This window comes from Geospiza fortis, unplaced genomic scaffold (assembly GCF_000277835.1).
Source record: "Geospiza fortis unplaced genomic scaffold, GeoFor_1.0 scaffold13, whole genome shotgun sequence".
Classification (NCBI taxonomy): Eukaryota; Metazoa; Chordata; class Aves; order Passeriformes; family Thraupidae; genus Geospiza; species Geospiza fortis.
In genome coordinates, this window is record NW_005054384.1 from 2,585,704 (window position 1) to 2,600,563 (window position 14,860).

Consider the following 14,860-nt stretch of genomic DNA (forward strand, 5'->3'; position numbering starts at 1 on the left):
CTTTCCCAACACAGAGTCCCAACACAGCTTGGCCCTGATTGGCTAACGAGTCAAACCAACTCACAGCAGAATCCAATGAAACAATCACCTGTGGGTAAACAATCTCCAAACACATTCCACGCATGAGCAAAACACATGAGAAGCAAATGAGATAAGAATTGTTTTCCTTTTTCTCTGAAGCTTCTCAGCTTCCCAGGAGAAAAATCCTGGGCAAAGGGATTTTTTCAGAGAATGTGAATGCCACATACATCTGCCTCACATCTAGAATATAAATGTAACAAATCAGATTGCATCTCTATTTGTTAATATTTATGCAAAGAAAAATTGACCACTTTGCTTGTCTGTAGCAGCGTATGTAGTCAAAATTAGTACTCAGCAGCCAGTTATTCAATGGAGTACCAACCCCTCAAACCTCTTGTTGATTTTAACTCATATTGAATGGTAGGGTCATTTTTTATGTGAATTTTGGGTGCTGAAAAAATTATTAAATGCAGCAATATTACTTTTACAATAATATTATAATGTTTTGCCATATTACTTGAATTGTTTCAATTCTGTTCGTCAGTGTAGTACCAAAATATTTTCTTAGGAGGAAGAGAGGCTTTTTTCAGATGAGCAGGTAAACTGCCCCCCAAATTAAGTGACATTTTTGAGGCTACCTGTTACATCCCAAGCACTGCAGCATTACACATCTGCTAAGGAAGAGGTGCCAGAAAAACATTCTAACTGCTTTTCCACATGATTTCCTGATCCTTTAGTGTAATATATTATGTGGTTTTCTATGGAATATTTTTTAACACGTCCATTTGGCACAAGTGCACATAAAGCCTCAGGGAAACCACTGCTTACTTCTTCCAGTGTAAATTACATAGGTTGCCAGTGTATGTTTGTTTATACCTATCTGTACATATGTGCTTTCCTACTTAAGAAAAAAAAAAAAGAGTGTGCTTCTGTTTAATTTGGTTTTTAAAAAACCCTAAAAAACCTGAAACAAAACAAAGAAACTTAGTTTCAATCTTCTGTCTTTAATTAAATTGTACTTATTGCCTCCTCACTGCCAGTACTGTGCATTCCTGTACCGTGGTTAAGAGATTATGAAAGCAACTGGCACCAGTGCTGGTTTCTTCTTAACTGATTGCATCTCTTTGTAAATGTGATTATTTCAGTCTCTAACCAACCTAACCCTGGGATTTTCAAATCCATTCAGGGGAGGCTTTGGGCCTGATGCATACGTTAATGTTTTTCATCTCTCTTTTTTTTTTACCATTCCTTTCTTACAGCAGCTCACAAAATGTCATAGGAGAGCAAATCCTGCCAGAACAGGCACTAATCCACTATATATTAAGCATGCTATACTATGTTGAAATTATAAGTACAGTGCCAAAAGGTTGTTTACTTTCCAAAATTTGAGGGAATTGAACAAAAGTCTCTGTTCCCATTTGTCTCGCTGCATTATGAAGATTGTGCAAACATAATTCTCAGCCTGGATGCTGCTTTTCTCCCCTCAAGTAAGCATTTGACTTCTGTTCATCTTCACCAGACAAATGCTGGCAGCTCCAAGCTGGGTGCCAGGGGGAGAATGTACATCCAACATTGTGTTTCTTCTGCCACCTCTGCATGCACTGTAATTTTTGGGAAGCATCATGCTGAATGCATATGTACTAACACGAAGCATTCTGAGCCCACCATAAAGGGATTAATGACTTTGAAAGGCAGAAAACCTTACAGGGATGTGGGTTCAAACAGTGCAAGCCAGAGGCCATACTGAAATGCAGAATTAACTTTGCAGTCTCCCTGGTCAAGATTTGCTCCTTATTTTTGTGTTGCTTTGTAGGTACAAGTCTGATCACAGACTCATATAATCATAGGGCGTGCTGAGTTGAAAGGGATCCACAAGGATCATCAAAGTCCAACTTCTGTCCCTGCAGAGGACACCCCAAGAATCACGCCCTGTGCCTTCAAGTGTCATCCAAATGCTTCCAGAGCTCTGTCAGGCTTGGGGCTGTGGCCCTGGAGAGCCTGTTCAGTGCCCAACCAGCCTCTGGGTGAAAAAGCTTTTCCTGATATCCACTTAACCTCCCCTGACACAGCTTCATGTCATTCCCCTGGGTCCTGTCACTGATGACCAGGACAAGACATCAGTGCCTGTCATTTGCCCTCATGAGGAAGCTGGAGAGCACTTTGGGGTCTCCCCTCACTCAATATTTCCCTTTGGCCACCTCGGGTCAGCTGCCTGCTCAAAGGCCCTTAAAGAGCACAGCTATTTTCAGTGATCTGGCACGGGAGCAGGTGAAATGGAGGCCACTTGAGTGGAGCCATGCAGCTCCTCACCTTTGAAAGGATGCCAAGACCCTGCCCTTAGGGCTTCACATCTGATTGTGTAAGGCTTGCAAAGGGGTGGAGAGGGAATTCTTCTCTCTGTTGTACCACTGTGGAGGCTGAGAACGTGTGAGCACATTTGATGAGTGCTTCTTAGTACTTTGACTTGCACAAATACTGACAGAAATCAGGTCTGAGTCGCTTGGCTGAGGTGGTAGAGGAAGCAGGTCCTGGTGCTCTGAATCCCAGTCATGTCTTGTGTCATCATAACATAAAGATAAATCTAAATCCTTTCCCCTTCCCACTGTATTTTCTACTCCTACAGCCATTAGAACATCTACCCAGTCTTTTCTGAAGTGACTGATTATTTTTTTTCCTCTCTGTTTTTGTCTTGATAGAATTTTCTTCAAAGTGTGGAAACACCAGGCAAAGGTAGAGTGATTTTTTTTGGTTTTTTTTAAAGTATGTTAATTCAAGGTGTATCATCAAAAAACACGTTTTGCTATTTGTTTGTTTTACTAATCTGAGTGTGCATATTGCAGATGTTCACATGTTGAAGTGTATTATAAGGTAATTTTGGTAAGTTGAAATTGAAGTGATCTAAAAGTGTAAATAAAACAGCATTTCCACAAAATAATCTGGAGACTCAAATATGGAGAATAAATAGCAGAGTGAAAGAACTGAGTTCAGGTCATGGTGATCATGGTAGTTTTCTTTAATCACAACTTTCCATGTTGAGAAAAGGGAAAATAATGAACTTCATGGAAGACTGAAAAATTATTTTTCTGTATGACTTTTCCACCTGACTCCAATAACTTTAATTCCTCCCTTTGAGAGCTTTAGTTCTTTGTGATCTTCTGCTGCATAAACGGTGTCTTATCTAACGATAGACTGTCATAAGAAGAGGACATTAATTAACAGTAATGGACAAAATTATAAACCCTGCCTTTTGAAACTCTCACTGGCTCAGGGGTGCCCAGCTCTGTCAGCACCTCTCAGGCCAAGGCATGAGCAGGAGTCTGTTCTGTCAGGGGGTGGATTCCAGGAGGGAACAGCCTCATCAGGTGCTGCTCTACGCCTCTGTGGCTGCCCAAATGCAGCTGGGGATGCTGCATGGGTACCATCCAAGGGCCCTCCCTGCAGCTGAGCATTGAGGTGGGCTGTGGAAGCAATTTGTTTCTCTCCATTTTGTTTGAGGATAAAATGGCCTCTGATATGCTCTTTTCCTCTGTTTGCTTTTCTCAACTGCAGTGTGCTCAGAGAGGCAAAAAAGGTGAATCAGCTGCAATGATTTCAGCAGTCTTTCAAACATACAGTTGTTTCAAATGCAGGTTTCCAAATGCCAGGCTTGTTCTCTGTATTATTCAACTTCATGAACAGCAGAGAAGGGAAGCAGCAATTCAATTTGTATGATGCCAGGAGAAGCTAGGCAGCTGGAGGGCCAGGAACATGCAGGTGCAGAAGGGAAAAGAAGGTAAATTCAGTTTGTGGGACTCTTCTTTCTTGCATATATTCTTTTTTCCCATGCGTTTTTTTAACACCCTCAATGGCAGCTAATTGCTCATGTTAAAAACAATCAATAGTTCCTAATAAAGATCTACCTGAGAAACATCTTCCTCCACACACTGTTCAGAAAATGTAATTGGAATGGATTTAAAACACACCTCCAATTACAGGTATTTCCAAATTTGAACTTCATTGAATCAGCAGCTCTCTCAAGGAAAATCTCATTCATTGACTAACAGTGAAGGAATCAGTGTTTACTCCCTACTTCTCTGTACCTTTATTTATGCCAGGAAATCTTCAACTGTGAAGATTTCTCTGTTTGCTTTTGGCACACCCTAATTTCATAAGGATTGCAGAATCCTTTTGGTAGTGTAAGATTAGAAACTGCAGTTTACTGATAGCAAGTCAGAACTTGCCAGGCCATTAGTCATTCTGTGGAGAAACCTGCATTCAAATTTGTCCAAGGTAACCAAATTTCCATTTCATGTATGTTTTGACATGCTACATGCCTTAGAGCTGCACCTAATAATAAACTAAATAGACTAAAAGTCAGTAAAATATTTAAAGTTAGGCTAATGAGCTAGCATGTCAAAGCTGGTGTTAAGAACATGTCTGAAAAAAACCAAATGTGAGTGCAATGACCAAATCTGATCTGCAGGAACCTAGGGCTGAACTCCCAGATGTGGGGAAAAACCATATTACATCTTCTCTTTTGGGCATCACAAGTTTTCTTTAGACCCTGTCTTCCCAGTGCTCACCTTCATGATGATGCCACTGATCTAGGGGCACTAACCTTGAAAGGAATCCAGATGATATTTTCACCTGCTGAAGCTAGAAGTAAAAGCCAAATAAGTGGTGAGTTGTAAGCTCCTGCCAAATTCACCTTTGTGTTTCCTTTTCCACCTCATTTACTTCCCACCCTTTTTTTGCTTCACTGTGCTTGGCAGTCTAGGATTGCAGGTGTGCAAAAATCTGCAAGCCTGTGACCCAGAATTAAAGGAAAATCATAGATTTGCTCAGTGTTGTTAAATCTTTCCAGATCTCTGGGAAGCTAAACCTCATGTGCTTTCCTTTCTCAAGCAGCACATTTGCAGATGAAGTTAGAATTGACAGCCAAGGAAGAAACAGACTGGATTTCCCATTTTTACTGTTCCTTTCTGTCCCTCATATGTATTCATGTTTATCTTGAAGAAAACAGGATCAAATTTTAACAGCAAGAGCACCAATCAGTTACTCCAACTAATAATTTGTTTCTTTTCCCCTTTTTTCCCCGAGAGATGATTATCACACTGAGTATCATAAAAGAGTTCTGTTTATCTCCGTTATAGCTTCTCTCTACCACAAAAGAGAAAAAGATAAAAGATACTATTAAAATGAAAGCCTTACTTAAAAACTTGTTTAGAAACTGCCTTAATCTTACTCTTTAATAACAGATTGTTTGAGGTTTATTATTAGTCATTCACCATGGACTAAGCAAGTCAAAGACTGTGTTCAAAATATCTAGCCTTGATTTAGTGCTCCAGTAACTGCCTCTATGAACAGTGTTATCTCTGTAGAACAATTTATGCCACTGCTGTGAGTAAAGCAATACTTATCCACATTATGCTTAAGTCTAGATCATGGTCTTTTTCCTCTCTGTGAAGTCCTTAGAAGAATATATTCAAGTTTTAGTGCTCAAAATATTTTCTTTCTTGTTAAATGGGAGGAACTATAGGCATTTCTAGATATCAGTATCTTTCTACAGCATCAGGTGTTCACAGAAAATGAAGATTACTCATGTTAATGGAGATTTAGCATTGGAGTTTAGTGCAATCCAGAGTGTGAGAAGGCTGCAGGCTGGTGCAGACCTGAGTCGGTGTGTGGCTCTCAAAAGCTGATGAATGAATGTTTATTCCATGTCTACAGCCTCGCTGCTCAGGGCAGGGATTTCAGATCAGACATAATAAGCAGCTTTCAGAATTTGATCAGTAGTTCTCTGGGAGCCATCCAGAAGGTCTGGTATGCACCAGGAACTGATGATACTGACTTAACAGTATTTGCCAACTGAATTGCTGAAGTTATCTTTTAGAGTGAATGCAGGAATGTAACGCTTACAATACCTGTAATGTAGTCATCATTACATTTAGACTGTAAAGCTTCTCTGTGCTTGGGATTTGGTATTTATTTCTAGACCTGATAATAGAAGCATTCACAACAGAAAGGCTTTCTATTTTTTAAAAAGGGGAGGAAAGGGGGAAAATTTTTTGTTGTTGTTTTGGTTTGGTTTTTTGTTAGAGTTTCCTTTGGAGCTGAAAAATTCTTTTTCTTCCTTTCTTAGCACAAACCCATTACATTTTTGTTTTGGGAAAAACTCTTTTTGTTTCACAATTTGGAAAAATCTTAAGGGATTTTTATTGATTTTGTTTCATTTTTTCTACATGTCTCCTTCATTATTTCCAAACCAGAGCACAGCTCCTCACCTCTAAGTTGTCGTTTTGTTATATCCTGATATATTGTCCCTATAGCCAGAGGCTTTTTAATCAAGAACAATTTTTAAACAACTAGAACCCCCCAATTCTGCACAAAAAGTAGGCAGAAGTTATCAAGGCATTATAAACCATATAGGAGCAGAGACATTTTTGATACCAGGATAGCAGGAGATTTTTAAGTTGCTTTCAAGGGATAATCCATAGAATTCTTCAACTTGTAGGAGAAAAGAGTCCAGTAAATATTGGTGCTTGGAAGCTGCATCTGATCAGTATATGCATTACAGCCTTTTCATGTTTTGCCTCTCTCTTATCCCAGTAGTGGCTGAATGAATGCTGCTTTGCATTTTACTTAAAGGTCAGATGGGTTTCTTTTTTCTGTAGTTTTGGTTTTGGGTTTTGTGTGTGTGTGTCCTAAACTGTATTCAGGACCTTGCTCTTCTTTTTTTCTCCTCTGAAAATAAGCTGGAAAGGAAAAAACCCAAGCTCTACTTCTCAAAAGTATTTCTAATCCGTCAAAAGGGTCATAAGCCTTCATTCCAAATTCTGTTCAACCAGATTTTTGTCATGTTTTACCTGGAGAAACGTGTACAGGTCAGAGAGAGTGTTTAACATGTATTGAACTGACATCATCTGCTGGTGCAGTAACAGCAAGGTGCCTGCTCTATTGGAAGATCTGGCAATTAAATAATAGGGGAATTGTAATACTGGACTGAGAGGAAAAAGTGAGTTTCAGTGAGGAATAAGCTCCTATATTCCTTACTAAATCTTGAAAGTGCTTGCAGGTGTATTCACTAACCCTTTCAGGATTGTGAGGATTGTTCTGTTTCTCACTCCAGGTACAATTTATTCCTTCAGACTTCCTGCACAGGGAACAGGAATCTGTCAGAAATAAGCATATCTGGCAGCTGTGGTTAAAGTTCACTTCCCTGGTTTTCCTCTCATTTCTGCATGTCAGATTTCTCCTCACCTTCAGTGAAAAGGTGATGGCAAATAATTTCACACCAGAAATAGATCACGAGGTTTGAGTTGTGAGATTATTAATCTTGGTCACAGTTCACTTTGCAATGTGGTCCTTTCATTGTCTCTTACATACTGGCTATGCCTGGGACACCTTTCTAGAAAACAGGTTTTGATACAGCTGAAACTCTGAATCTGCTGTAGGAGGTCCATGGCCTGTGCTTTGTAAATCAGTGAAGCGCCAGTCCTCTCTCAGCTGAGATTTATTAAAAGGCATAAAAAGCAGTAAAAGTTCTCTGGCTTCGTGAATGGGAGATATAATTTCAGCCTACCATATCCTATTCAGCAGCTCATTAAAATACAGTGAGAAAATGCTGACCAAGTTTTGTGAGTAATGGATGTTTACAGACTACCCAAGATGTTTCCCTCTAATTCAGTTAATTGCTACTGCTCCTAATGACTGAAGAATGGGGGTTGGAAAAGGGTTGGTTCCGGCACAGGAACCATAGACTGTTTTATAACTGAGAGCTAGCAAGAATAAGAAAATTAATGGTGAAAAAAATCCTGGACTTGCAGACCAGATCATACTTGGACATTTGCTTAAACCTGTGGAACTCTGTTGCTGAAAATATCTTCATTTTGTATGTTCTAATAATTAGGTAAATAATGCTGAAGGCCATTTTTCTCCCTTGGCTGGCAGTGAAACAATTTCCCCCCAAGTGTTCCATTGCTGCCTTCACCCCTCGCATGCTGTTAGAAAAATGTGTTTTGTTTGGTTTTGTCTGCTTGTCTGGTTTTTACACATCTGACATCAGTTTTGTGCCTCAGGTAAACCATGAAAATAATTTTTCTGCAAACAAGGTCAATGGGCAGGGCAACTTGGATGCAGTGATAGGCATCTTGAATCTTAATCTCTTCCTTGTCTGGCATATGTACATTTTCTGTTATGGAAAATACTCCATTGTGTATTTTCTCCTGACTTTATTATTTGGGAATCCTTTGCTCACAGAGTATTCCTCTCTATGTGTGGATTAGCTGAGACAGAATATATTACTTCTTGCTCTGGAGACAAAATCTGAAATATTGCTTTACCACCTAGAATATAGATTGTGTTAAAACCGTACATTTTCAGGGACTCTGAACTAACTTTTACGCTCTTTTGGAGAAAACATTGAGAAAGTTCTGTTCAGATATCATTGACTTCAACAGGCCAATTTTCATAAATAAGCGGTTTGCTATTACACTACATTTGCCTGTCAACCACTTGGAACAGATTGGAAGCAAGGAATCTCCTAAGGAGCTGTTGGTCCTTAATGAAAAAATAGTGTGGTACTTTTCAGATGAAATGCTGGTTCAAATAACACTCACCTGATGTCCTCTTCTGGACCTCTTAAAAAGGTTCCATGTGTATCACTGTGGGCAAGTTCTTGGAATGTAAAAATTCAGTGCAAATTTAAACATTTAGTTTGCAGTTACTAAGTGATTGCACATCTGGGAATGAGAATTAAATGGTGTTCTAGGAGAAAAAATCACTAGAGAGAAAGATTTTTTCAAAACTATTGTGGTGAAGGATGATAAATGGTGAAAATGCTAAAGAGGATAAATAACAAAGGCAATTAAAGCCAAATGGTAGACAGAGAGAGTAAGAGGACTGAGTTTTTTAGCCTGTTGATCTCTAAAATGATTCAGTTTTCATATGTGGAAGATGATTACATTACAAGGTGTAGTACTCTAGCCAGTCCTTCACATATGCAATAATTTACTGTCAGTATTTTCAGCAGCAAACCTCATCATGTGTCAAACTATTTCAGTTTTATGTGTATTTCTATTGTTACATAATTAAAATTTGTCTATTATGAAATGAAGAGAAATTATTTCTTGCACTGTTTGCAATGCATTTTGTGACTCAATAGTTCTGGATAGTTGCTGGTTTAAAGGCAAAAGGGTATCAAAGGAGGAGAATAAAATTCCTGACTGAGGATAGGGGTTTTTTTGGAAATATTTCTATCAGAAAACTGGGATAGGTAAGTGCAGTAAATGGTGTTATCTGTATCTGAGGTTGGGCAGGACTGCTACACCTATTCCAAGGATAAAAAGCTAATAGTTATCTCAGGCTTCCTATTGCTGGGTTGTTTCTTCTTTTTCTTTTTTCTTTCGATAGACACTATGAGCTGATAGATGGCTGCTGACTTCAGTGGCCAGACAAGTCCAGGGAATATTTCGAGAGATGTTAACAGATGGTGAGACTGTGTTCTTGATCATGTAGAAAAATGTGAGTTAGAAGGGTAAAAAAAAGGAGAATTTGGTGTTTTCCGCTTGGAAGACAAATCAGCCTGCTCTTGGAACAATGTAATATACTCTGACACTTTCTCTCTCAGCCTAGCCCGTGCTTGAGAAATGAGTGCTCTTAACTGCTCTCTTCTCTTGATGGAGGCTGCCAGGACTGGGGGTTTGAGTTTACACTGGCAATCAGGCAACCCCAAGCTGCTCCAAAACCAGAGAGGGAGGATGGATAAAAGCCAAGGATTGCAGAAAAGAAAAAAAAAAGAGAAAAGAGTACTGCAGAGCTGAAGCCAGAGGGAATGACATAAATACATAAATACAAGCGTGGTATAAATTAGGATACAGCCTGCACTTCATACCTATTTGTATAGATATGTATTTCAGTGTCCATTTTTGTGTAATATTATCACCAACGCATGACCACCTGAATGCTGAGTTTTTCTGATTGTGGCTGCTGTTTTTATATGTTTTATTAATTGTTTGCCTACAGTTGCAACAGCTTTATAGTCTTAAAATTTAACCAGTGCCTTTTCTCCCTTCTACTGCTGCCGTGCAAGTTCCCTTGAAGTAAGTAGCTACTTAGCTGCTGAAGTGACAAAATACCTACTTGATAAAAATCCTTCCAGCACAAAAATTCAAAGACTGAAATGGCATATCTGAGGTACCCAGTAGCTTGCTCTAGTTGAAAATGCTTACTTTGAAAATGCCTTCATTTGAAACTCCCTTAATTTGAAAGCTCTGTAATGAAAGTCTGTTAAGGATACACCAGAAATGAGCTAAGGCCACTTTCAGAAGCACAGATGGCTGATTGACTTCAGTTGCAGGTTATGTCATTTCAATTAAATTTTATTAGGAAGCATTTCAAAGCCATAACTGATGGTTTAGGATAAATACAGTTCTTCATAAATGCCCTGTTGCTAACCTTTATTTATTCCTCTGTCTCCTCTCAGTGTCAATAGAGGCTGCTGTGACTGAGCTCTCCATGGCCATCTCTCGTCTCATCCATGCCTACAGCAGCAGCTTTGATGCCAATTTCCAGCTTGCCAGCATCCCTAGGAGCCCTTTATGTGCAGGCATCAGCCTGAATTCCCAGCTGAGCTTCACTGTTTGTGCTGCCCATAACATCCCAGAAGCCTGGGTGACCAGGTAGGAGGAGGGCTCGTAAGATGTGTCTTTGACAGAAGTCATTTCTCACAGACACCACCTCATCTCTGCTGCTTTGGTGGTGGTCCTAAATTAATGCTAGAGACTGTGATGCACACCAAGGGAATTGGTGTGGTGTCAGCAGGACAAGTAACTGGAAGGGTTGGAGGCCAGCTTACCAAGTAAAACAGAGGGATGGTTTTGCTTGAACCCAAGCTCAGTGAGGCTTTCTCAGCAATTTCTGTTCTTGGTTTGTTCCATCCTTGTCATATGACTAAGCACCTGAAGTGGTGATGTCCTTCATAGAAGTGATTGCAAGTGTACCTACTATCAGCATCACAGAGGAAAGCAAAAGAATAGAAATAGAATTTTGATAGAAAAAAGATATAATTATGTAAAAAGCTAATAGAAATATTGTCGTCTACATTGCTCAAATTTGATAAATCTACTTGTCTCATCAAGTAGCTGCTGTTCCTAGTCTAAGCAAAACTGGTGTTCTGCTCTTACTACTCCAATGTGATCAAAGGGGGACAGGTGAGCACAGTGTGGTAACATTATTTTCATGAGTTAAAAAGTTGTTCTCAAAGTTTTTGTTAATTTTCCCATTGCTTCCTTTTTACCTTCAATCCCAAATGACTGTGGGATCATTTGCATTAGACTGTGAGCATGAGGCTATAATGTACTATACAGCATTGTCTGTAATTAGCTATTTAACAAAAATCTGAGGGGCTTTGCAATAGTTGAGGTAATAAAACAGAACTATAATCACTATCCTGATTTCAGATGGCTATACCATTCCCACTGCATTTTATGTTTTACCAGAAAAATGTGATATTGCACATATAGGCCACTGATGACTTCTGTGCTAGGTTGGAGCACACAAAAATGAGAATTTTTCTTCCTCCTGATCCCTTTTTGCAGTGTTTCCAATATTCATAACTGGCATGGACTTGTTAACATGAACTGCTGCTCTAACACTTGGTTTCCTTAAATTCTTTTTTTGACATTGTTCACATGCATGCTCCCCATTCTTATTTTTCTCCACTGCATAAATTCATGCTGGCAGTTTGCCTTTCCAAAGACCATATTATGATCTTGCAGCTGTGTTCAAATGTATTTTAACATGTATTTGCATATGTCTATATTCCTGCATATGTATAATGTATAAAATGTATCCTATAAGAAAGTATACACATTATGATATATATTATATTATGTATCAATACTTTTGAGAGAAAAGCTGAACTTAGTAATTTGATTGTATGTAAACCTTTTATTTCCTGAACTATCCTCCAACTCTTTGTAAAGTTTAGACTCTTAGGGGAAGTATTTCCTAGTCCTACAAGGTAATTTTTCCTTCTCTGACTGACACCTCATAGGTACTGCAGACTACAGATAGTTTTCTTTCAATCAAAAAAAAAAAAAAAAAAAGAGAAAAATCCCCCAAATCTGCTACAATAATTATAAAATATATTACAGTGTTCTGGAAGAGATAAGCCATCATTCTTATAAATAGGGCAAAGTCAGGCACCTTCAATCTGTGACTGCCTCAAATTTCCTGTTCACATTTGACTGTTTCCCATGTTCATCATTCTTGTCCAGAATGAGATCTAAAGCTGAGCCTGGCAGGAAGATCTGGAAGTTACAAGACTAATTAGGAACATTAGTTATTTATAATCTATTTTGACTAATATTTTAAAAGATTTCAGTAAGAGGAACATGAAACAAGAGATATTCCCAGACCTAAATTTCACTCTGAAGCTGCTCGGTTCACTTTCTGAAGGCCAGCACAGAGGGCTTGAATGCTTCTGTGTAAAAATGTATATATTCCCTTGAGTACTGATCTGGTATTTACAGATTGGGAAAAGAAGGTATAAATAGAATCATAGAATACCCTGGGTTGATAATAACCTATAGATCATCTCATTCCACCCCTGCCATGGGCAGGGACACCTCTGACTATCCCAGGTTGCTCAGAGCTCCTTGGGCGCTGCCAGGGATCCAGGGGCAGCCACAGCTGCTCTGGGCACCTGTGCCAGGGCCTGCCCACCCTCACAGTAAACAATTTCATCCTAATACCCAATCTAACCTACTTCGGTTTAAAGCTTTCCCTTGTCCTATCACTACATTTCCTTGTAAAATATCCCTCCCCAGCCCCCTTTGAGTGATCTAATGTCCCCCTGGAGCCTTTTCTTCTCCAGGCTGAACAAGCCCTGTTCCCTCAGTCTTCCCAGGAGAGGTGCCCCAGCCCTCTGAGCATCTTTGTGTCCCTCCCTGGACCTGCTCTGACAGTTCCATGTCTTTCATGTGCTGGGGGCCCCAGGGCTGGATGCAGTTCTCCAGGTGGGAGATTTCCTGATGACTCTATGATGAGCAAGCACCAACACTTCGCTTATGTCCAAATTTTCATTTACTTCAATAATTAAAAAAAAAATGTAATGTCAAAACATGGAACAGGACCCAGGTGTCTTTGAGACCTGTCTTTAATTCAGAACTTTAGGGAAAAAAAAGCCAAAAAACTTTAAAACCCCTCCATGCACACATTACTGTGATATGAATTATTATGGTTCTTTTTCTCATGTAAGGATGGATTTTCATAAGTTCCTGAGTGGTTAATTCAAAATATGCTGTGCTGGACATAGTATATTACAATAAATTAATTTATTTTTTCCTCCTTTTTAGCTACAAAGTTTTCTCTTTTTCCTGTTTACTGACTTATGCTGGGAAGACAATATGTCAAGTGAAGATTTGCAAAAATACTCCAGTTAAAAGGTCCTTCTTTTTCCTGGCTGACTGGAATGAGAAGTAAGTTTTGGTCTGTGTTTGATATATGTTTTTCAGACAGATATTACACATCCAATATTCATTTTAAAAAAAACAAAAGCAACATATTTTTTTATGGATGTTCTTCTGAGACAATTAAACTGCACAGAATTCACAGAAACTTAGAGAGATTGGAATGAGAAAGAAATGGGACAGCCAGAGGCAGGGAAATAGGGCTGAGCTAAGTCTGGTCTGACAATAAGCTAAACTGAGCTGGTCTGTGAATAGCTGGTTTGTTCACTGGAGGAGTCCAGGAGTGCTGGAACTGAAAGCAGATGGAACCAAAGCCTGTATTTCTGGTCTTTTGAGGAATTCCACCTTTTGGATCTACTTTTAATACATCTGCAATCCAGCTTGAGAATCCACTTTAACCTTTCTTTATGGTCCTTTTTTTACCAAACAAGGTTGTTTGGATTGTTAGGTTGGGGTCTTATTTGTTTATTTGCCTGTTTAACTTTTGGAGGGCTATTTTATTTTGTTGTTTGTTGTTGTGTTTTGGGGTTTTTTTATAAGAAGGATGTGCAGTTTTACAATGAAGAACTTAATTTTAAACTGGCATTTTAGGGTAAAGGCTGCCTGTTACCTGTTTGTCTCACACTCAAATAATATTCATTTAAGGCAATGGCCTGAAAAAAAAAAGCATATTTGCAATAGATGAGAGAGAGATGCACCTTTTTTATGATTTGGTGGTGATATGGAATTCTTTCAGCTTCTTGAGAATGACATATTTATATTTACAATCTTTGAAATTTTTGGTGTTTTGCATCACTGTTTAGTGTATTCTAAATCTGAAAGCAGCTTGATTACATTAGAATTGAACAGAGGCCACAAGTCTGAAAAAGTTTGGTTTTGGGTTTTTTTCCTAATTACAATTGTAATTGTATGTGTAATTCATAACTTCTGTTTGCCTTTTTCCATGACACACAACAGTATCAAACTGGTCGAATGGAAGAAGAGGTTTTCATGTCAAACACATTTATCTTAGTGGAGGGATATAGGAAGATTAGTATGTCAGTGTATGATTAAGAAACAAGAAACAAAATGCGTGAACTTCTGCTAAGTATCCAAATAAGGCCCTTGATGCCTTCTGAAGGCTGACCTAGAACAGATGCTGGATGGAGTCAAAGAATAAAGCAGGGATTTATTAAAAGGGTCTCCTCCATGGATCCACCTTGGGCAGCACAAGAGCCCAGCCAGGGCTGCACCCAAGATGAACCAAAATGGCCCCAAAATGCACAACCAGGCACGGGGTCTGTCACTGGGATCAGTTCTGCTCCATCTGCACCTTGCAGTTCATTGTCCCATTCCAGCTTTAGCCCATGCAGTCCCACCCTGCTTGTTTTTCTCTCTCCAGCCCACGG

General features: G+C 39.2%; 1 protein-coding gene across 1 annotated transcript in view; it reads left to right on the forward strand.

Moving 5' to 3' along the window:
• Window positions 1-14,860, forward strand: part of PIK3C2G (phosphatidylinositol-4-phosphate 3-kinase catalytic subunit type 2 gamma) — a 191,272-nt gene that overhangs the window by 34,623 nt on the left and 141,789 nt on the right. Inside the window, exons 9-11 of the mRNA XM_014308778.2 lie at window positions 2,718-2,751; window positions 10,484-10,679; window positions 13,359-13,481. Of these exons, the coding sequence (XP_014164253.1) occupies window positions 2,718-2,751; window positions 10,484-10,679; window positions 13,359-13,481 (353 nt within the window). The remainder of the gene's footprint in view (window positions 1-2,717; window positions 2,752-10,483; window positions 10,680-13,358; window positions 13,482-14,860) is intronic.